This window comes from Oncorhynchus clarkii, chromosome 5, assembly GCF_045791955.1.
Source record: "Oncorhynchus clarkii lewisi isolate Uvic-CL-2024 chromosome 5, UVic_Ocla_1.0, whole genome shotgun sequence".
In the NCBI taxonomy this organism is placed as follows: Eukaryota; Metazoa; Chordata; class Actinopteri; order Salmoniformes; family Salmonidae; genus Oncorhynchus; species Oncorhynchus clarkii.
This window is the reverse complement of record NC_092151.1, coordinates 89,419,621-89,436,306: the sequence shown is the minus strand read 5'-3', so window position 1 is coordinate 89,436,306 and position 16,686 is coordinate 89,419,621. Positions and strand designations below refer to the sequence as shown.

The window sequence follows — 16,686 nt, the reverse complement described above, 5'->3', positions numbered from 1 at the left end:
AATTCCATTGTTAGTCCATTATATTATATTTGTTTAACTGTTACAGAAAGAGAATAACAACATTCAGATTTGTCCCATCGATTCTAAATATGTTAACTTGAACCTGTTTGCAGTCCACATTGTTCTATGTAATTGCATGTCTTCAATGTTAAAATACAGTATGTAGTGTACATAACATTCACACTGATATAGGGGCTAGGCCTGCTGTAAATACAGTATGCAGTGTACATAACATTTACTGATATAAGGGCCACAGATGTCCTCACCATAAAACCAGGACAGTGAATCATTCTACCGGTAATAAGTTTGGTTTTAATAAAATGAAAGGAAATGAAAAACAAGCTTTTTTTTCAGTAAATACATGTCAAATGTAACGATATCATAAAATTGGCAGGATAAAGAAGAAACACGATGCATTGTTGTTGAACCAGCCTGTTCCTAGGGGAAGGGAAGGGAAAGTAAGGGCAGCCTACGGACGGTTTAAAAAATATGAAACGGAAAACAAACAATTGTTACAGGACAATAACCTCTAAATACGAGGTTCACCGGTATTCACTGAGGCTCTCATCTCTTGTTTCATGATGGGCATGGACACATGTAGACTACATCATGGAGGGGGTTTTACAGGAGCTGCACCGGTTTGAGTAAGTCAGGAACTGCAACGCTGCTGGGTTTTTCACGCCCAACAGTTTCCTGTGTGTATCAAGATTATTATTATTATTTATTTTTAATTGAACCTTTATTTAACTAGGAAAGTCAGTTAATAACACATTCTTATTTACAATGATGGCCTACCCCGGTTAAACCCTCCCCTAACCCGGACGACGCTGGGCCAATGGTGCACCGCCCTATGGGACTCCCGATCACAGCCGGTTGTGATACAGCCCAGGATTGAACCAGGGTCTGTAGGGACGCCTCTAGCACGGAGATGCAGGGCCTTACATGCTAAACCCACTCCAATTTGCTTACCGCCACAATAGGTTCACAGACAACACAATTGCAATCACACTGCACACTGCCCTAACCCATCTGGACAAGAGGAATACCTATGTAAGAATGCTGTTCATCAATTACAGCTCAGCATTTAACACCATAGTACCCTCCAAATTCGTCATTAAGCTCGAGACCCTGGGTCTCAACCCCGCCCTGTGCAACTGAGTCCTGGACTTTCTGATGGGCCGCCCCCAGGTGGTGAAGGTAGGAAACATCTCCACCCTGCTGATCCTCAACACTGGGGCCCCACAAGGGTGCGTTCTCAGCCCTCTCCTGTACTCCCTGTTCACCCATGACTGCGTGGCCATGCACGCCTCCAACTCAATCATCAAGTTTGCAGACGACACTACAGTGGTAGGCTTGATTACCAACAATGACGAGACGGCCTACAGGGAGGAGACGAGGGTCCTCGGAGTGTGGTGTCAGGAAAATAACCTCACACTCAACGTCAACAAAAGAAAGGAGATGATCGTGAACAGCAGAGGGAGCACCCCCTATCCACATCGACGGGATAGTAGTGGAGAAGGTAGAAAGTTTTAAGTTCCTCGGCCGTTTAATTAACTTTTTAGCAGTCTTATGGCTATCTAGCAGTCTTATGGCTTGGGAGTAGAAGCTCGCTGAGCCTGCTTGTCCGAGAGCCGATGCTCCGGTGCCGTTTGCCGGACGGTAGCAGAGTAAACAGTCTATGGCGTGGGTGGCTGGAGTCTTGATGTAGAAGACCTGGAACATATCCCAGTCTTTAGTAGCAAAACAGTCTTGTAGCCTCACGTCCGCATCATTATACCACTTCCGTATTTAGCGCATCACTGGTACTTCCTGTTGGAGCTTTTGTTTGTAAACAGGAAGCAGGAGAATAGAGTCATGGTCAGTTTTGCATAAAGAAGGACAAGGGAGGACCTTTTATGCATTTCTCTGGGTAGAATAAAAGTGGTCTAGAGTTTTAGCACCTCTGGTTGGTCAAAGTGAGGTAGACGTGAGGTATACGTGTTGGCAGACGTGTTGGTAGACGTGTTGGTAGACATGTCGGTAGACGTGTCGATAGACGTGTTGATAGACGTGTTGATAGACGTGTTGGTAGAAGTGAGGTAGACGTGTTGGTAGAAGTGAGGTAGACGTGTTGGTAGAAGTGAGGTAGACGTGTTGGTAGAAGTGAGGTAGACGTGTTGGTAGAAGTGAGGTAGACGTGTTGGTAGAAGTGAGGTAGACGTGTTGGTAGAAGTGAGGTAGACGTGTTGGTAGAAGTGAGGTAGACGTGTTGGTAAAAGTGAGGTAGATGTGTTGGGAGAAGTGAGGTAGACGTGTTGGTAGAAATGAGGTAGACGTGTTGGTAGAAATGAGGTAGACGTGTTGGTAGACGTGTTGGTAGAAGTGAGGTAGACGTGTTGGTAAAAGTGAGGGAGACGTGTTGGTAGACACACCCCTTCCCCATTGGACTTTCCGGAGGCCGTCTTCGTCCGATCGTGCCGCTGCATGGAGAAACCACTGAGTTCTACGTACATATCAAATCTAATTTTATTTGCCACATATGGGTGTTTAGCATGTTATTGCAGGTGTAGCGAAATGCATGTAGAAATGCTTATAGTAATCCAGCGACGTTTCTGCAACACATATAATATTGCTGCTTTTCAAGTCTCTCTGATATTAGACTCGCGAGTGAAGCTCATCCATCTTATTCTCCGGTGACTGAACATTTGCCAATAGAACGGAGGGGAATGCCAGTCGATTTTCTCTTTGTTCCAGTCTCGCCAGGATGCCGGCCCGTGCCGGCCCGTCTGCCACGTCTACGCCTGCAGCGTTTTGATAGCCAATGAAACAAAGGTCCGGTATGAACAAAGGAACAGCTGAGTCAGAGTTGAAGTGGGATTTGAAGTTAAATTGAGGTTTGTAACTGTCTGATGTCCAGAAGTGCTTGGTGGTCACGTGATAATAGTATGAACTTTCTGTACAAAAAAAAAGTCAAGATAAACACGAAAAAGTCACTAAAGTCTGTTTGGAACTCGTAGGATGTCGCGCTTCTCCGTCGGAACCATCTTTCTGTAAGGGTTGTCGTCGGTGGAAGGAGGAGAGGACCAAAGCGTGGTTAGTGTTCATCTTTTTAATAAGAAACTGAACACTTCAAAAATACAAAACAACAAAGTGACAACCGAAACAGTTATATCTGGTGCAGACACACAAAGACTGAAAAATATAGAAAAACTAACATAGACTGCCCACCCCAACTCACGCCCTGATCATACTAAATAAAGACAAAACAAAGGAATAAAGGTCAGAACGTGACACTTTCTTAGAGAATATAGAACTGCGTCTTGCGCAACTCTATACAAATAAGAGAAAGTATTGTACTTCAGCTTGTAGGCTATGTGTAACTGTTAAAGTAAAATTAGGTCTGTTTGTGTGTTTACAATAACCTGCACCATTCCTTCCTCCCTTCGTAATCACTGATCTGACATAATAGGGATGGGTGTGAGACAGGCTTCCAGTAAGTAGCTTTCACCTATCCGCCGGTGATGTCAGATCATTGATAACATTCAGGAAGGACGGAAGGAACGACGCAAGGAACGACGCATGTTGAAAGTATACAGACAGACGCACTTCTCTGTCAGAGTTACACGTATCAGGTCAAGTACTTGGTCACGTGCCTGGTCAAGTGGTCTTATTTGGTCTTATTTGCAAATGGGTGCACAAGACCTGGTGCTGTGCAGTAAACAATGCCTCTATCAGGCCATATGTCAAACAAAACTTACTTCATGAAGTCCAGTGCCTGGGACAGGAGGGTAATGTATCAACCGCCCTCGGAAGTATCATGGAAAGTCAACACACACATCTGTAAACTGCTCATTAAGAGTTGAGGCTCATACATATTTAGAACAGTTATTGGAACAATAATAATGGGTACATGCTTATAAATGATTATAAACAAATCAATTAGACTGAATAAGAAATATTGTAGCTCTCACCATATATCAACCCTTAGTGATGCTTTATGAACTTAGCAAAAAAACAAAACAGAAACGTCCCTTTTTCAGGAGCGTGTCTTTCAAAGATAATTCATAAAAATCCAAATAACTTCACAGATCTTCATCGTGAAGGGTTTAAACATTGTTTCCCATGCTTGTTCAAAGAACCATAAACAATTGATGAACATGCACCAAACATGCAACAAAACACCAAAAGAAAGATGCCCAGGGTCCCTGCTCATCTGCGTGAACGTGCCTTAGGCATGCTGCAAGGAGGCATGAGGACTGCAGATGTGGCCAGGGCAATAAATTGCAATGTCCGTACTGTGAGACGCCTAAGACAGCGCTACAGTGAGACAGGATGGACAACTGATCGTCCCTGCAGTGGCAGACCACGTGTAACAACACCTGCACAGGATTGGTACATCCGAACATCACACCTGCGGGACAGGTACAGGATGGCAACAACAACTGCCTGAGTTACATCAGGAACGCACAATCCCTCCATCAGTGCTCAGACTGTCCGCAATAGGCTGAGAGAGGCGTGGTTTTGTCTCACCAGGGGTGATGGTCGGATTCTCGTTTATCATCGAATGGAATGAGCGTTACACCGAGGCCTGTACTCTGGAGCGGGATCGATTTGGAGGTGGAGGGTTTGTCATGGTCTGGGGCGGTGTGTCAGCATCATCGGACTGAGTTTGTTATCATTGCAGGCAATCTCAACACTGTGCGTTACAGGGAAGACATCCTCCTTCCTCATGTGTTTCCCTTCCTGAAGGCTCAACCTGACATGACCCTCCAGCATGACAATGCCAACAGCCATTCTGCTCGTTCTGTGTGATTTCCTGCAAGACAGGAATGTCAGTGTTCTGCCGTGGCCAGCAAAGAGCCCGGATCTCAATCCCATTGAGCACGTCTGGGACCTGTTGGATCAGAGGGTGAGGGCTAGGGCCATTCCCCCCAGAAATATCCGGGAACTTGCAGGTGCCTTGGTGAAAGAGTGGGGTAACATCTCACAGCAAGAACTGGCAAATCTGGTGCCTTGAGGAGAAGATGCACTGCAGTACTTAATACAGCTGGTGGCCACACCAGATACTGACTGTTACTTTTGATTTTGACCCCCCCTTTGTTCAGGGACACAATATTCAATTTCTGTTAGTCACATGTCTTGTTCAGTTTAGGTCTCAGTTGTTGAATCTTGTTATGTTCATACAAATATTTACACATGTTAAGTTTGCTGAAAATTAAACGCAGTTGACAGTGAGAGGACGTTCCTTTTGCTGAGTTTATGTAATGTTGATTAAACTCCTAAAAAAAGTCCTGCTTTATAAACAGAGGAATGCTAGCCTCAAGACTTCCCCAACCTTGTAGACATAACCTGCAAGTTTATATTATATGGTGCTCTGCTGTAATATCATAGCCACTTCCACTGTGCCTTGAGATGAAACCTTAAATCCCTGCTAACTCAACAGTGAACTTGCTCTTCCCCTCCTTTTATTAAGGAAATCCGGAGTCTGTCTCTTCCATTTGTCCAGTGGTTTCGGTGACTTGTAATCAGTTACATTCACGTACTTCATTGTCGTTTTTCCCTTTAAGTGGATCAGAAACAATAGGAAGGTCATGGCTGATTTGTTCTTGGTTGTATGTGACAATAAACTATGGCCATGACTAAGGTCATAGAAACTAAAGTCAAAACGAAGGTCATTTTTGGTACATAGAGCAGAGGTATTCAGGTATTCACAGAGTGTTTTTGGTAGATAGAGCAGAGCTATTCAGGTATTCAGTGTTTTTGGTACATAGTGCAGAGGTATTCAGGTATTACATTCATTGTTGTGTTTATATTGAATGTTATTGTTGTGCCTTAGGTATTCGGAGCATCTGGCTATCCTTCCCTCGGACCAGCCCTCCCAGGGGGCCAGTTCCAGCCCCTCTGAGGAGGCAGGGGGGGTCAGGAAGCCCTCTGCTAACAGGGGGAAGAGGCGCCGGCGCAACCCTGAGCTGGATGAATCACAGTACGAAACAGAGTACACCACTGGAGGAGAGACTGGCAACGAACTGGACCCAGAGGAGTGGGAGAGGTGAGACACACAGGGGGGCATACACATACACACCCACAAATGTATTACAAGCATGACTAACTCACTTTCGATAAAAACGTCTGCTAAATGGCATATATTATATATTATTATATCACACAAATTGGCAGGCACATTCACACGCACACACACACATGCGAGCGCAGGCGGGCATATTCACACACACACAAACACACGTTCACACTCACACACACCTGCAACAATGCAATGGTAGTGGGGGAGGTTAGACACACACGACAAGCACTCATACGCACGCACACACACACAAACACTAGAGCCATATTAGTCAGAGATTTTACACACACACACAAACACTAGAGCCATATTAGTCAGAGATTTTACACACACACACACACACACACACACACCCAGTACACGCTTTGAAGGAAAGGTGTTATCGAGAACTTGAATAACACTTTTTTTCCTGGTAGAACACTTTCAGTTCCAGGTAGAACACTTTTTGGTTCCAGGTAGAACACTTCCATGTAGATGAAACCCAAAAGGGTTCTTCCAGAAACCAAAAAGCGTTCTACCTGGAACCAAAAAGTGTTCTCCTATGGGGACAGCTGAAGAACCCCTTTGGAACTCTATTTTCTAACAGTATAGCAGTCTGGGCTGGTGTTGTTTGGTCTAGTACAGTAACTAATCTCTACTGGCATGCCATTCCACATGAGGTTGTAATTGGAAATAATGAGAGAATTGGGCCAAAGGTTTAAGGTGTGGGGGTCAGTTGTGGGTAGGTCGTTAGTGAGAGAGCTGCATCCACCTCCCCTCTGCCTTTCCTCTCCTTGAGACGGAGAGGGCCCTGGTGAGAGAATTGGGATCTGAAAACCATTATTTGACTGGTGTAAAACAGAGGATATGAAGCCCTAGCTTGCTTTACAAGTGGCCAAAAAGAAAGCGGAGCTTCTCGTTGAAATATGCTGAGTGTACAGCAAGACAGAATATGACTCTAATACTGTTGATCATAGTACATTCGAGATCTATTGATCAAATACACTATATGACCAAAAGTATGTGGACATCTGCTCGTCTAACATCTCATTCCAAAATCATGGGCATTAATATGGAGTTGATCCCTCCTTTGCTGCCATAGCAGCTTCCACTCTTCTGGGAAGGCTTTCCACTAGATGTTGGAACATTGCTGAGGGGACTTACTTGCATTCAGCCAGAAGAGCATTAGTGAGGTCGGCACTGATGTTGGAGCAATTAGGTCTGGCTCATAGTCGGTGTTCCAATTCATCCCAAAAGTGTTTGATGGGGTTGAGGTCAGGGCTCTGTGCAGGCCAGTCAAGTTCTTCCACACTGGTCTCGAGAAACCATTTCTGTATGGACCTCGCTTTGTGCACGGGGCATTGTCATGCTGAAACAGGAAAGGGCCTTCCCTAAATTGTTGCCACAAAGTTGGAAGCACAGAATTGTCCAGAATGTTATTGTATGCTGTATTGTAAACATTTCCCTTCACTGGAATTAAGGGGCTTAGGCCGAACCATGAAAACAGCCCAGACAGTTATTCTTCCTCCACCAAACTTAGCAGTTGGCACTTGGGGCAGGTAGCGTTCTCCTGGCATCCACCAAACCCAGATTTGTCCATCGGACTGCCAGATGGTGAAGAGTGATTCATCACTCCAGAGAGCGAGTTTCCACTGTTCCAGAGTCCAATGGTGTCGAGCTTTACACCACTCCAGCCATCGCTCGGCATTGCACATGGTGATCTTAGGCTTGTGTGCAGCTGCTCAGCCATGGAAACCCATTTCATGAAGCTCCCGACAAACAGTTATTGTTCTGACGTTGCTTCCAGAGGTAGTGACTGTTGCAACCAAGGACAGACGGTTTTTTACACGCTTCAGCAACCTGTGGTCCCGTTCTATTAGCCTATATGGCTGAGCTGTTGGTTCTAGATGTTTCCATTGCACAATAACAGCACTTACAATTGACTGGGGCACCTCTAGCAGGGCAGAAATGTGATGAACTGACTTGTTGGAAAGGTGGCATTCCTATGACGGTGTCACATTTAAAAGTCACTGAGCTCTTCAGTAAGTCCATTCTACTGCCAATGTTTGTCTATGGAGATTGCATGCTTGATTTTATACACCTGTCAGCAACGGGTGTGGCTGAAATAGCCAAATCCACTAAGTTGAAAGGGTGTCCACATACTGTTGTGTATGTACAGTTGAAGCCGGAAGTTTACATACACTTGGCTTGGAGTCATTAAAACTTGTTTTTCAACCACTCCACAAATTTCTTGTTAACAAACTATAGTTTTGGCAAGTCGGTTAGGACATCTACTTTGTGCCTGACACAAATAATTTTTCCAACAATTGTTTACAGACAGATTATTTCACTGTATCACAATTCCAGTGGGTCAGAAGTTTACATAAACAAAGTTGACTCTGTCTTTAAACAGCTTTGAAAATTCCAGAAAATGATAGAAGCTTCTAATAGGCTAATTGACATAATTTGAGTCAATTGGAGGTGTACCTGTGGATGTATTTCAAGGCCTACCTTCAAACCCAGTGCCTCTTTGCTTGACATCATGGGAAAATCAAAAGAATTCAGCCAAGACCTCAGAAAAGAACTGTAGACATTCACAAGTCTGGTTCATCCTTTGGAGCAATTTCCAAACGCCTGAAGTACCACCTTCATCTGTACAAACAATAGTACGCAAGTATAAACACCATGGGACCACGCAGCCATCATACCGCTCAGGAAGGAGATGCGTTCTGTCTCCTAGAGATGAACGTACTTTGGTGCAAAAAGTACAAATCAATCCCAGAACAACAGCAAAGGCCCCTGTGAAGATGCTGGAGGAAACAGGTACAAAAGTATCTATATCCAATTATTTGGATATATTGAAGCAACATCTCAAGACATCAGTCAGGAATTTAAAGCTTCGGTCTTCCAAATGGACAATGACCCTAAGCGTACTTCCAAAATTGTGTCAAAATGGCTTAAGTACAAGGTCAAGGTATTGGAGTGGCCATCACAAAGCCCTGACCTCAATCCCGTAGAAGATGTGTGTGCAGAACTGAAGGCGTGTGCGAGCAAGGAAGCCTCCAAACCTGACTGAGTTACACCAACTCTGTCAGGAGGAATGGGCCACAATTCACCTAACTTACTGAGGGAAGCTTGTTGGAAGGCATTGCTACCAAATACTAATTGTGTATGTAAACTTCTGACCCACTTGGAATGTGATGAAAGAAATAAAAGCTGAAATAAATAATTCTCTCTACTATTATTCTGACATTTCACGTTCTTAAAATAAAGTGGTGATCCTAACTGACCTTAGACAGGAAGCACATGTCAGGAATTGTGAAAAACTGGTTTTAAATGTATGTAAACTTCTGACTTCAACGGTATAGTGTATGTGTAAACAATGTCTAACAATATTCTCTGACTTTGTCTATTTCTCTCTCTCTCCCTTCAGCGTCTACCCAGAGATAACGTCAGACGGCCAGCGTCAAGAGTACAAGAGGGAGTTTGATGCCGACCTGAGGGAGTACAAACATCTGTGTGCTGAGATGGATGACATCAGTGACCAGATGAACAAACTCAGCAGGCAGCTGGACACACTGGACGAGACCTCCGCCCAGTACCAGGTGAGAAACCAGAGGGAGACCAGTGGAGGCTTTTTTTATTTTAATTTTAAATGTTATGTTGTTATTTTTTGAGAGTACAGCAGGAACTGTGGAGAGAGAGACAGCCAGTAGGGTCATAGAGAGATGGTGGAGACAGACAGTAGGGTCATGGACAGAGGCTGGAGACACAGTAGAGTCATGGACAGAGGTTGGAGACAGCCAGTAGGGTCATGGACAGAGGGTGGAGACAGACAGTAGGGTCATAGACAGACAGTAGGGTCATAGACAGACAGTAGGGTCATAAGACAGACAGTAGGGTCATAAGACAGACTAGAGGGTGGAGGTGGGGGCTACAACCCCTGTCGCCAGGGGCCATATGTGTGTCCGGATGGTGGATGGCTGGTGTCAATTTAAATAGGAGGACAAGCTCAATACTATGAGCTCTCCTTCCTTCACCAGCCTCCACTGAGATACACACTTAGAACCAGGGAGAAATAGTTCTTATTCTCCTTATTCTTTACTTTAGGTCGTGGCAGAGGAATATAATCGACTGAAAGACCTTAAGAGGGTGAGCAGACATTTCTATGAAATCTTTCTACATTATAAAGAATGAACTTTTATCACCCCATAATGGAGAATAGACGATGAAACAAATGATCTGTTTTCTCTCTGCTCCTCCCCAGACACCAGACTACCAGGCTAAGAAGCTGGAGTGTCGCAAGTTGAGACACAAACTGTTCCATATCAAACGTGTGGTCAAGGCCTACGACAAGAGCCTTTCTTAAAGCCAAGCTCTCCCTCCAACCCTATCCACCCCCTCTGTCGTCATGACAACACCACACTCCTGGACTAAGAATATGCAGAACACTAAGAATATGCAAAGCACTAAGATTATGTATAATGTTGAAAACCAAAGCTCCCTTCTTGGCATTTACACACACAGACACACACACACACATATATTAATGACATGGTTATGTGATTCCTTCTGCCTCGATTAATTTCAGACCAGTTCTCTTCTCTATGTGGATTGCTTCACAGACACTATCGTACACTGCGGGGTTGAAAGACTATATTTATAATACTTCACACGTAACACACAGCCCACTAGCACTGCCATATTCCTAACTGTGCCTAGTAAGTAACATTGTTGTACATGCTTGCCTTGAAACACGGCAGTCTATTTGACTGACTGGGTGTGGTTATAAAAGGTTACTTCAATGTCGTTTCACCTGAGGTCGTCTGTGATAAAGGCATTGGGCCTTTGCTGGTTCCTGTTTGCATTGTTTTATCTCCACAGATAAGGCAGTATCGTAGAAAAGGGCAAGTCACATTGCTGAGTATGCACCAAACCTACTAGAACAAACCCGTGCTGTGTGCTTCAAGCACTCCACAAAAGAAAGCTAAAATACCCGCTGTTTTCTCTTAAAAAGGACTGAATTCCACCTTTATATTATGACAGTTGGAGGACCGGCAGTATGTGAACACTCTCGGAGCTGCGTTCGTAAATAAATTCTGGTTATCTACCCGGATTTCAGAGCACTCTAGTCTTTGTGCCAGAGCGCAAATAACTGACATCAGATGAACATGACTGGTATCAGTTAACGTCGGTAAAAAATAAAGAAAAAAAAGCGTAATTAAATTGTTGCCAGCAGCACAGTTACAGTCACCAACGCACTAGGGTAACATGAAAACAGCATAACCAGCTCTGTCAGGGCGAGTCAAGTGGTCAGAGGGAGGTGTTCTCTCGTTTGTGTCTGGAAGTAGCTAGCAAGCTAGGCAACGTTAGTTTGGGAGCTTGACTGCCATTGGGAGGTCAGAACGCACGGAACAACCGTAGTCCTCGGGCCACAGCGTCCAGTGCGCTTCTCTGAACGCTCCGACGAGAGCGAAACACTCTGAATATACGAACTGACAACACCGCACTCTGAACGTACTCTGGCATTCCAGATTGAATTTACGAACTGACACTGACAACACCGCACTCTGAACGTACTCTGGCATTCCAGATTGAATTTACGAACTGACACACTGACAACACCGCACTCTGAACGTACTCTGGCATTCCAGATTGAATTTACGAACTGACACACTGACAACACCACACTCTGAACGTACTCTGGCATTCCAGATTGAATTTACGAACTGACACTGACAACACCGCACTCTAAATTTACTCGGGCATTACAGATTGAATTTACGAACTGACACTGACAACACCGCACTCTAAATTTACTCGGGCATTACAGATTGAATTTACGAACTGACACACTGACAACACCACACTCTGAACATACTCGGCCATTACAGATTGAATTTAGGAACTGACACACTGACAACACCACACTCTGAACATACTCGGCCATTACAGATTGAATTTAGGAACTGACACTCTGTGTATTGCCATGACAACCTCAATGTTGTGTTTGAGAAAAGTCGGGTTATGTTTGCAACATTGTCAGTGAAATTACTATTGTACTGTGTCTGCAGATAATTTCCAATATCACCATCTAGACTTCTTCTAAATCTGTTGTCCATTGTGATTAACTGTATATTTTGTATATATTTTGGAGTTAAACAGGATTTAAATGGTGAAGTATTTACTAATAACACAGGATCAAGAGGAACAAAACGCTTTTGTATTTGTCCTATGCATTCTTCATTTTAGGAGCCGTCTGTCTGAATTCCTGCCACGTTCACGCGCCAGTCAGAACTAGGAAACGCTGACATTTCCCACTTGCTAACTGGTTGAACGCACCGCGGCACGTCTGTAACTTCAACCAGTCAGCAAGTCGGACAGTTTCCTAGTTCCGATTAGTACATGAACGCGGCAATATAGTGACATTTTGGTCAATTTGTACTTACTGAAGAGACAAATGAACTGTTGTCCAGGGTGTTTTCTCAGTGGTCATTCACAATGCACTGATGCTATGCACATATGAATTAACCAATGACAGGGGCAGTATTTTATGAACAATATTTGTCTCATGTGCTCTTTAAACACTGTGGGAAGCATGCATCAATGTGGTAAATGTATCAATAAGCTCAACTCGGTTTTGATTTGATTTCTCTGCTGTGATATAATGATTACCTGTTGATTTATTATGTGTTGTTGTCACTGCTCTGCTAATACACACCTTCTGCAAGGTAATGCTTCTCAATGTCAGTTAGAAAATTATTTACAGCTATTTGGATTATTTGTTATTCATTTGTATTTTCTATGTTTGAATTGATGAGTTTTATGGAGTACAGATTTTTGTCTCCCCCCCCTCATTTATGAGTCTTATTTTTATATGAATTTATTTCCTTTCATGTTACTGTAAAATCTCTTGTAAAAAGGCATAATTTCTAAAACGTGTTGATTGCCATGAAAAATAATAAACTTCTGTAACTCTTTAACAACGGTAATGTAACAAATACAGTATCCAGGATCCCTTTCCTTTCTCCTACTGCCATCTAAAACTATACTGCTGGTCAAGTTACCAGCTTGTTAACCAGCTAAACATGACTGGACTAGGCTGTTTATTTTTAAACGAATATCTAGCAGCCTGTAAGTACCAGGGGAAACATTTAAGTTTAGCTCCGGTAATACAGTATATCATAGCTTTTGAATGGTTTTCTGCATGATAAAGTCTGTCTAATCAGACATGCTCATGGTTCTCACAGGGGAGGTGCAATTAAGCGGTCGCTACCTCACTCTTCAGTGAAGAGGAAATTCAGCAACTCTTTGAGGACAGCGGGGGAGAATCTCAATTGGATTTTGTTCGACTCCTTGCAACCTCTTCTCTGTCCTCTTCTTGCCTCCTTTTGAAAGAGACTTACATATTTTTAAATTATCGATCAGATTTTCACAACTCATTTACCAATCACATGTCTTGTCTTCCGATATTTTTTTTCCCCCACCTGTAAACCCTTGGTGAAGAGTGAAGACAAAGGCCCCCGATGCGTTGGTTTTATCAACTGTTATCAACTTCCACTTTCCTCAAAGAGTTGCTGAGTTACTTCTCCAGTCTCACAGGTGAGGTGAAATGATACAATGTATCCACTTTGCTGGCGATGTGTCCTGCTCAAATAGTTATACAATTATAACAACATCCGAAAGTGAACCAGAAATGAGCCAACAACTTTAACATCTCTCTTTAGTAGGAATAGGGTACCCTACAGCAGTGGTTCCCAACCAGGGGCACTAGGACCTGGGGGGTACCTGACCTATCCAGAGGGGGTACTAGGACCTGGGGAGTACCTGACCTATCCAGAGGGGGTACTAGGACCTGGGGGGTACCTGACCTATCCAGAGGGGGTACTAGGACCTGGGGGTACCTGACCTATCCAGAGGGGGTACTAGGACCTGGGGGGTACCTGACCTATCCAGAGGGGGTACTAGGACCTGGGGGGTACCTGACCTATCCAGAGGGGGTACTAGGACCTGGGGGGTACCTGACCTATCCAGAGGGGGTACTAGGACCTGGGGGGTACCTGACCTATCAAGAGGGGGTACTAGGACCTGGGGGGTACCTGACCTATCCAGAGGGGGTACTAGGACCTGGGGGGGTACCTGACCTATCCAGAGGGGGTACTAGGACCTGGGGGGTACCTGACCTATCCAGAGGGGGTACTAGGACCTGGAGGTATCTGGCCTATCCAGAGGGGGTACTAGGACCTGGGGGGTACCTGACCTATCCAGAGGGGGTACTAGGACCTGGGGGGTACCTGACCTATCCAGAGGGGGTACTAGGACCTGGAGGTATCTGGCCTATCCAGAGGGGGTACTAGGACCTGGGGGTACCTGACCTATCCAGAGGGGGTACTAGGACCTGGGGGGTACCTGACCTATCCAGAGGGGGTACTAGGACCTGGAGGTATCTGGCCTATCCACAGGGGGTACTTGGACCTGGGGGTACCTGACCTATCCAGAGGGGGTACTATGACCTGGGGATACCTGGCCTATCTACAGGGGGTACTAGGACCTGGGGGGTACCTGACCTATCCAGAGGGGGTACTAGGACCTGGAGGTATCTGGCCTATCCACAAGGGGTACTATGACCTGGGGATACCTGGCCTATCTACAGGGGGTACTAGGACCTGGGGATACCTGGCCTATCTACAGGGGGTACTAGGACCTGGGGGTATCTGGCCTATCCACAGGGGGTACTAGGACCTGGGGGTATCTGGCCTATCCACAGGGGGTACTAGGACCTGGAGGTATCTGGCCTATCCAAAGGGGGTACTAGGACTTGGAGGTACCTGGCCTATCCACAGGGGGTACTAGGACCTGGGGGTATCTGGCCTATCCAAAGGGGGTACTAGGACCTGGAGGTACCTGGCCTATCCACAGGGGGTACTAGGACCTGGAGGTATCTGGCCTATCCACAGGGGGTACTAGGACCTGGGGGTATCTGGCTTGTCCACAGGGGGTACTAGGACCTGGGGGTATCTGGCCTGTCCACAGGGGGTACTAGGACCTGGAGGTATCTGTCCTGTCCACAGGGGGTACTAGGACCTGGGGGTACTTAGCACAGTAACTGAAAAAGGTCTGGAACCAGTCCCCTACAGTAATGTAGTTCTTGATAAAGATCAACAGTGTAGGACTACCTCATGCTTGCCCAATAAAGGGGGCTGGGCAGAGAACACAATCAGTGTTCGTCAGACACGGTCACCCTGTTTCTAGACAACTTTAATGTGTTATTTCTTACATTACTCTTCTATTTATTTTCTCAGAACGTTTCCATGTGTGTATTGTTTATTTGTATTGCTCGGTATTACTGCGCTGTTGAAGCTAGAAACAAAAGCATTTCACTGCACCTGCGATAACATCTGCAAATCTGTGTACGTGACCAATAAACTTTAATTTGATTTTGATTTGATATCAGCTCTTGTCTAATCAAGCCAGTTTTCAAGCATTCTAAGGACTTTAAGGCTTGTAATCTTCTAAATTTCCATAGATTTAACATGCTTTCATGTTTTAAAAGCCTTATCTAGAATGTTCAAACATTTTAAGTGTTAGTCCAAAATCTCGCTCATGTCTTACAGTTTGCAACAGTCCCATGCTCATGCCCCATACATCAGAAGGTAAACTGTTACTGCCCTCTGGTGGTGGTCTGAAATATTGTTAATAGACCCCTTTTTGTGTTGCAAACATTGCTGCACGAGGACGATGCGCACAAGTTGGTGTCAGAACAAAGGGAGTTCTTGTAGATACCAGCAAATAAAGCCTCAATTTACATGTTGCTTAGGAGTGCATTTCACACTACTTTTGGATTATAAATGGATTTTAAGGCTCGTATGAATGTCCTGCTTAATATAATATTTGTGTCATTGCAAATCAATTGCATTATACTTTAAAAAAAAACTTCAACCAGTAAAATGGCTCTTTAGCTAGCTTTTGCTACAGCCTATGTCAATGAGCGTTAGCATTCTAGCTAACAACGGTCGCATCCAAAATAGTGATTTTGCCAAGATCACAACCAAATATAATCTTAGCGATTGTTCAAGCAAGAATCAAAACATAATTGTAAGTGTATGATAACCTCAAAAAGTTATTTTATTTAGAAGTAATAACAAAGAATGGGCTATGTGTATGGGCGCAGACGGCGATGGCTTTCTTACTGCCTCCAGCAGTTTGCGCATCTGTGCGTGATGTCAAAAGGATCTATTGGACAAAGTATTTCATGATTTGGTGCTCAGGACCATGTTTCATTTTTTCTCTTCCCCCCATAGAGATCCCGTATTTACAAAATTATACTAATTGGCCAGATGGTGGCGCTATAACAAACGATTGATAAAGCACAATTTGAAAGGTTACGTCTCTAATCCCGTTTGATTTAAAATCATGAAATTCGGTACATTGTTCCCTCTCTTCACAAGGAACAATTTGGCCTTAGGCACCTACACCTACAAGGTCTGCAGTGATGAATTTTCCTCCATTTTGAATGTTGGGAAAAACACTTAAAATGCTACTCCTCTGGCGCCGAATGACTGATCTGCATGAAAGTTGGTGTGTGGCAACAATGGACAAAGGTACCACAACACACTATTTTTCAGAGGAGTACTTAAAACAACCCA

The 16,686-nt window shown here is 44.5% G+C and overlaps 1 protein-coding gene across 1 annotated transcript in view; it reads left to right on the top strand.

The window, feature by feature from the left end:
- The window catches only part of LOC139409521 (occludin), a 32,893-nt gene extending 21,638 nt beyond the window's left edge, over positions 1-11,255 (top strand). Inside the window, exons 5-8 of the mRNA XM_071154793.1 lie at positions 5,816-6,028; positions 9,474-9,645; positions 10,151-10,192; positions 10,308-11,255. Coding sequence (XP_071010894.1) covers positions 5,816-6,028; positions 9,474-9,645; positions 10,151-10,192; positions 10,308-10,409 — 529 coding nt within the window. The 3' untranslated portion in view covers positions 10,410-11,255. The remainder of the gene's footprint in view (positions 1-5,815; positions 6,029-9,473; positions 9,646-10,150; positions 10,193-10,307) is intronic.
- The last annotated feature ends 5,431 nt before the right edge of the window (positions 11,256-16,686 follow it).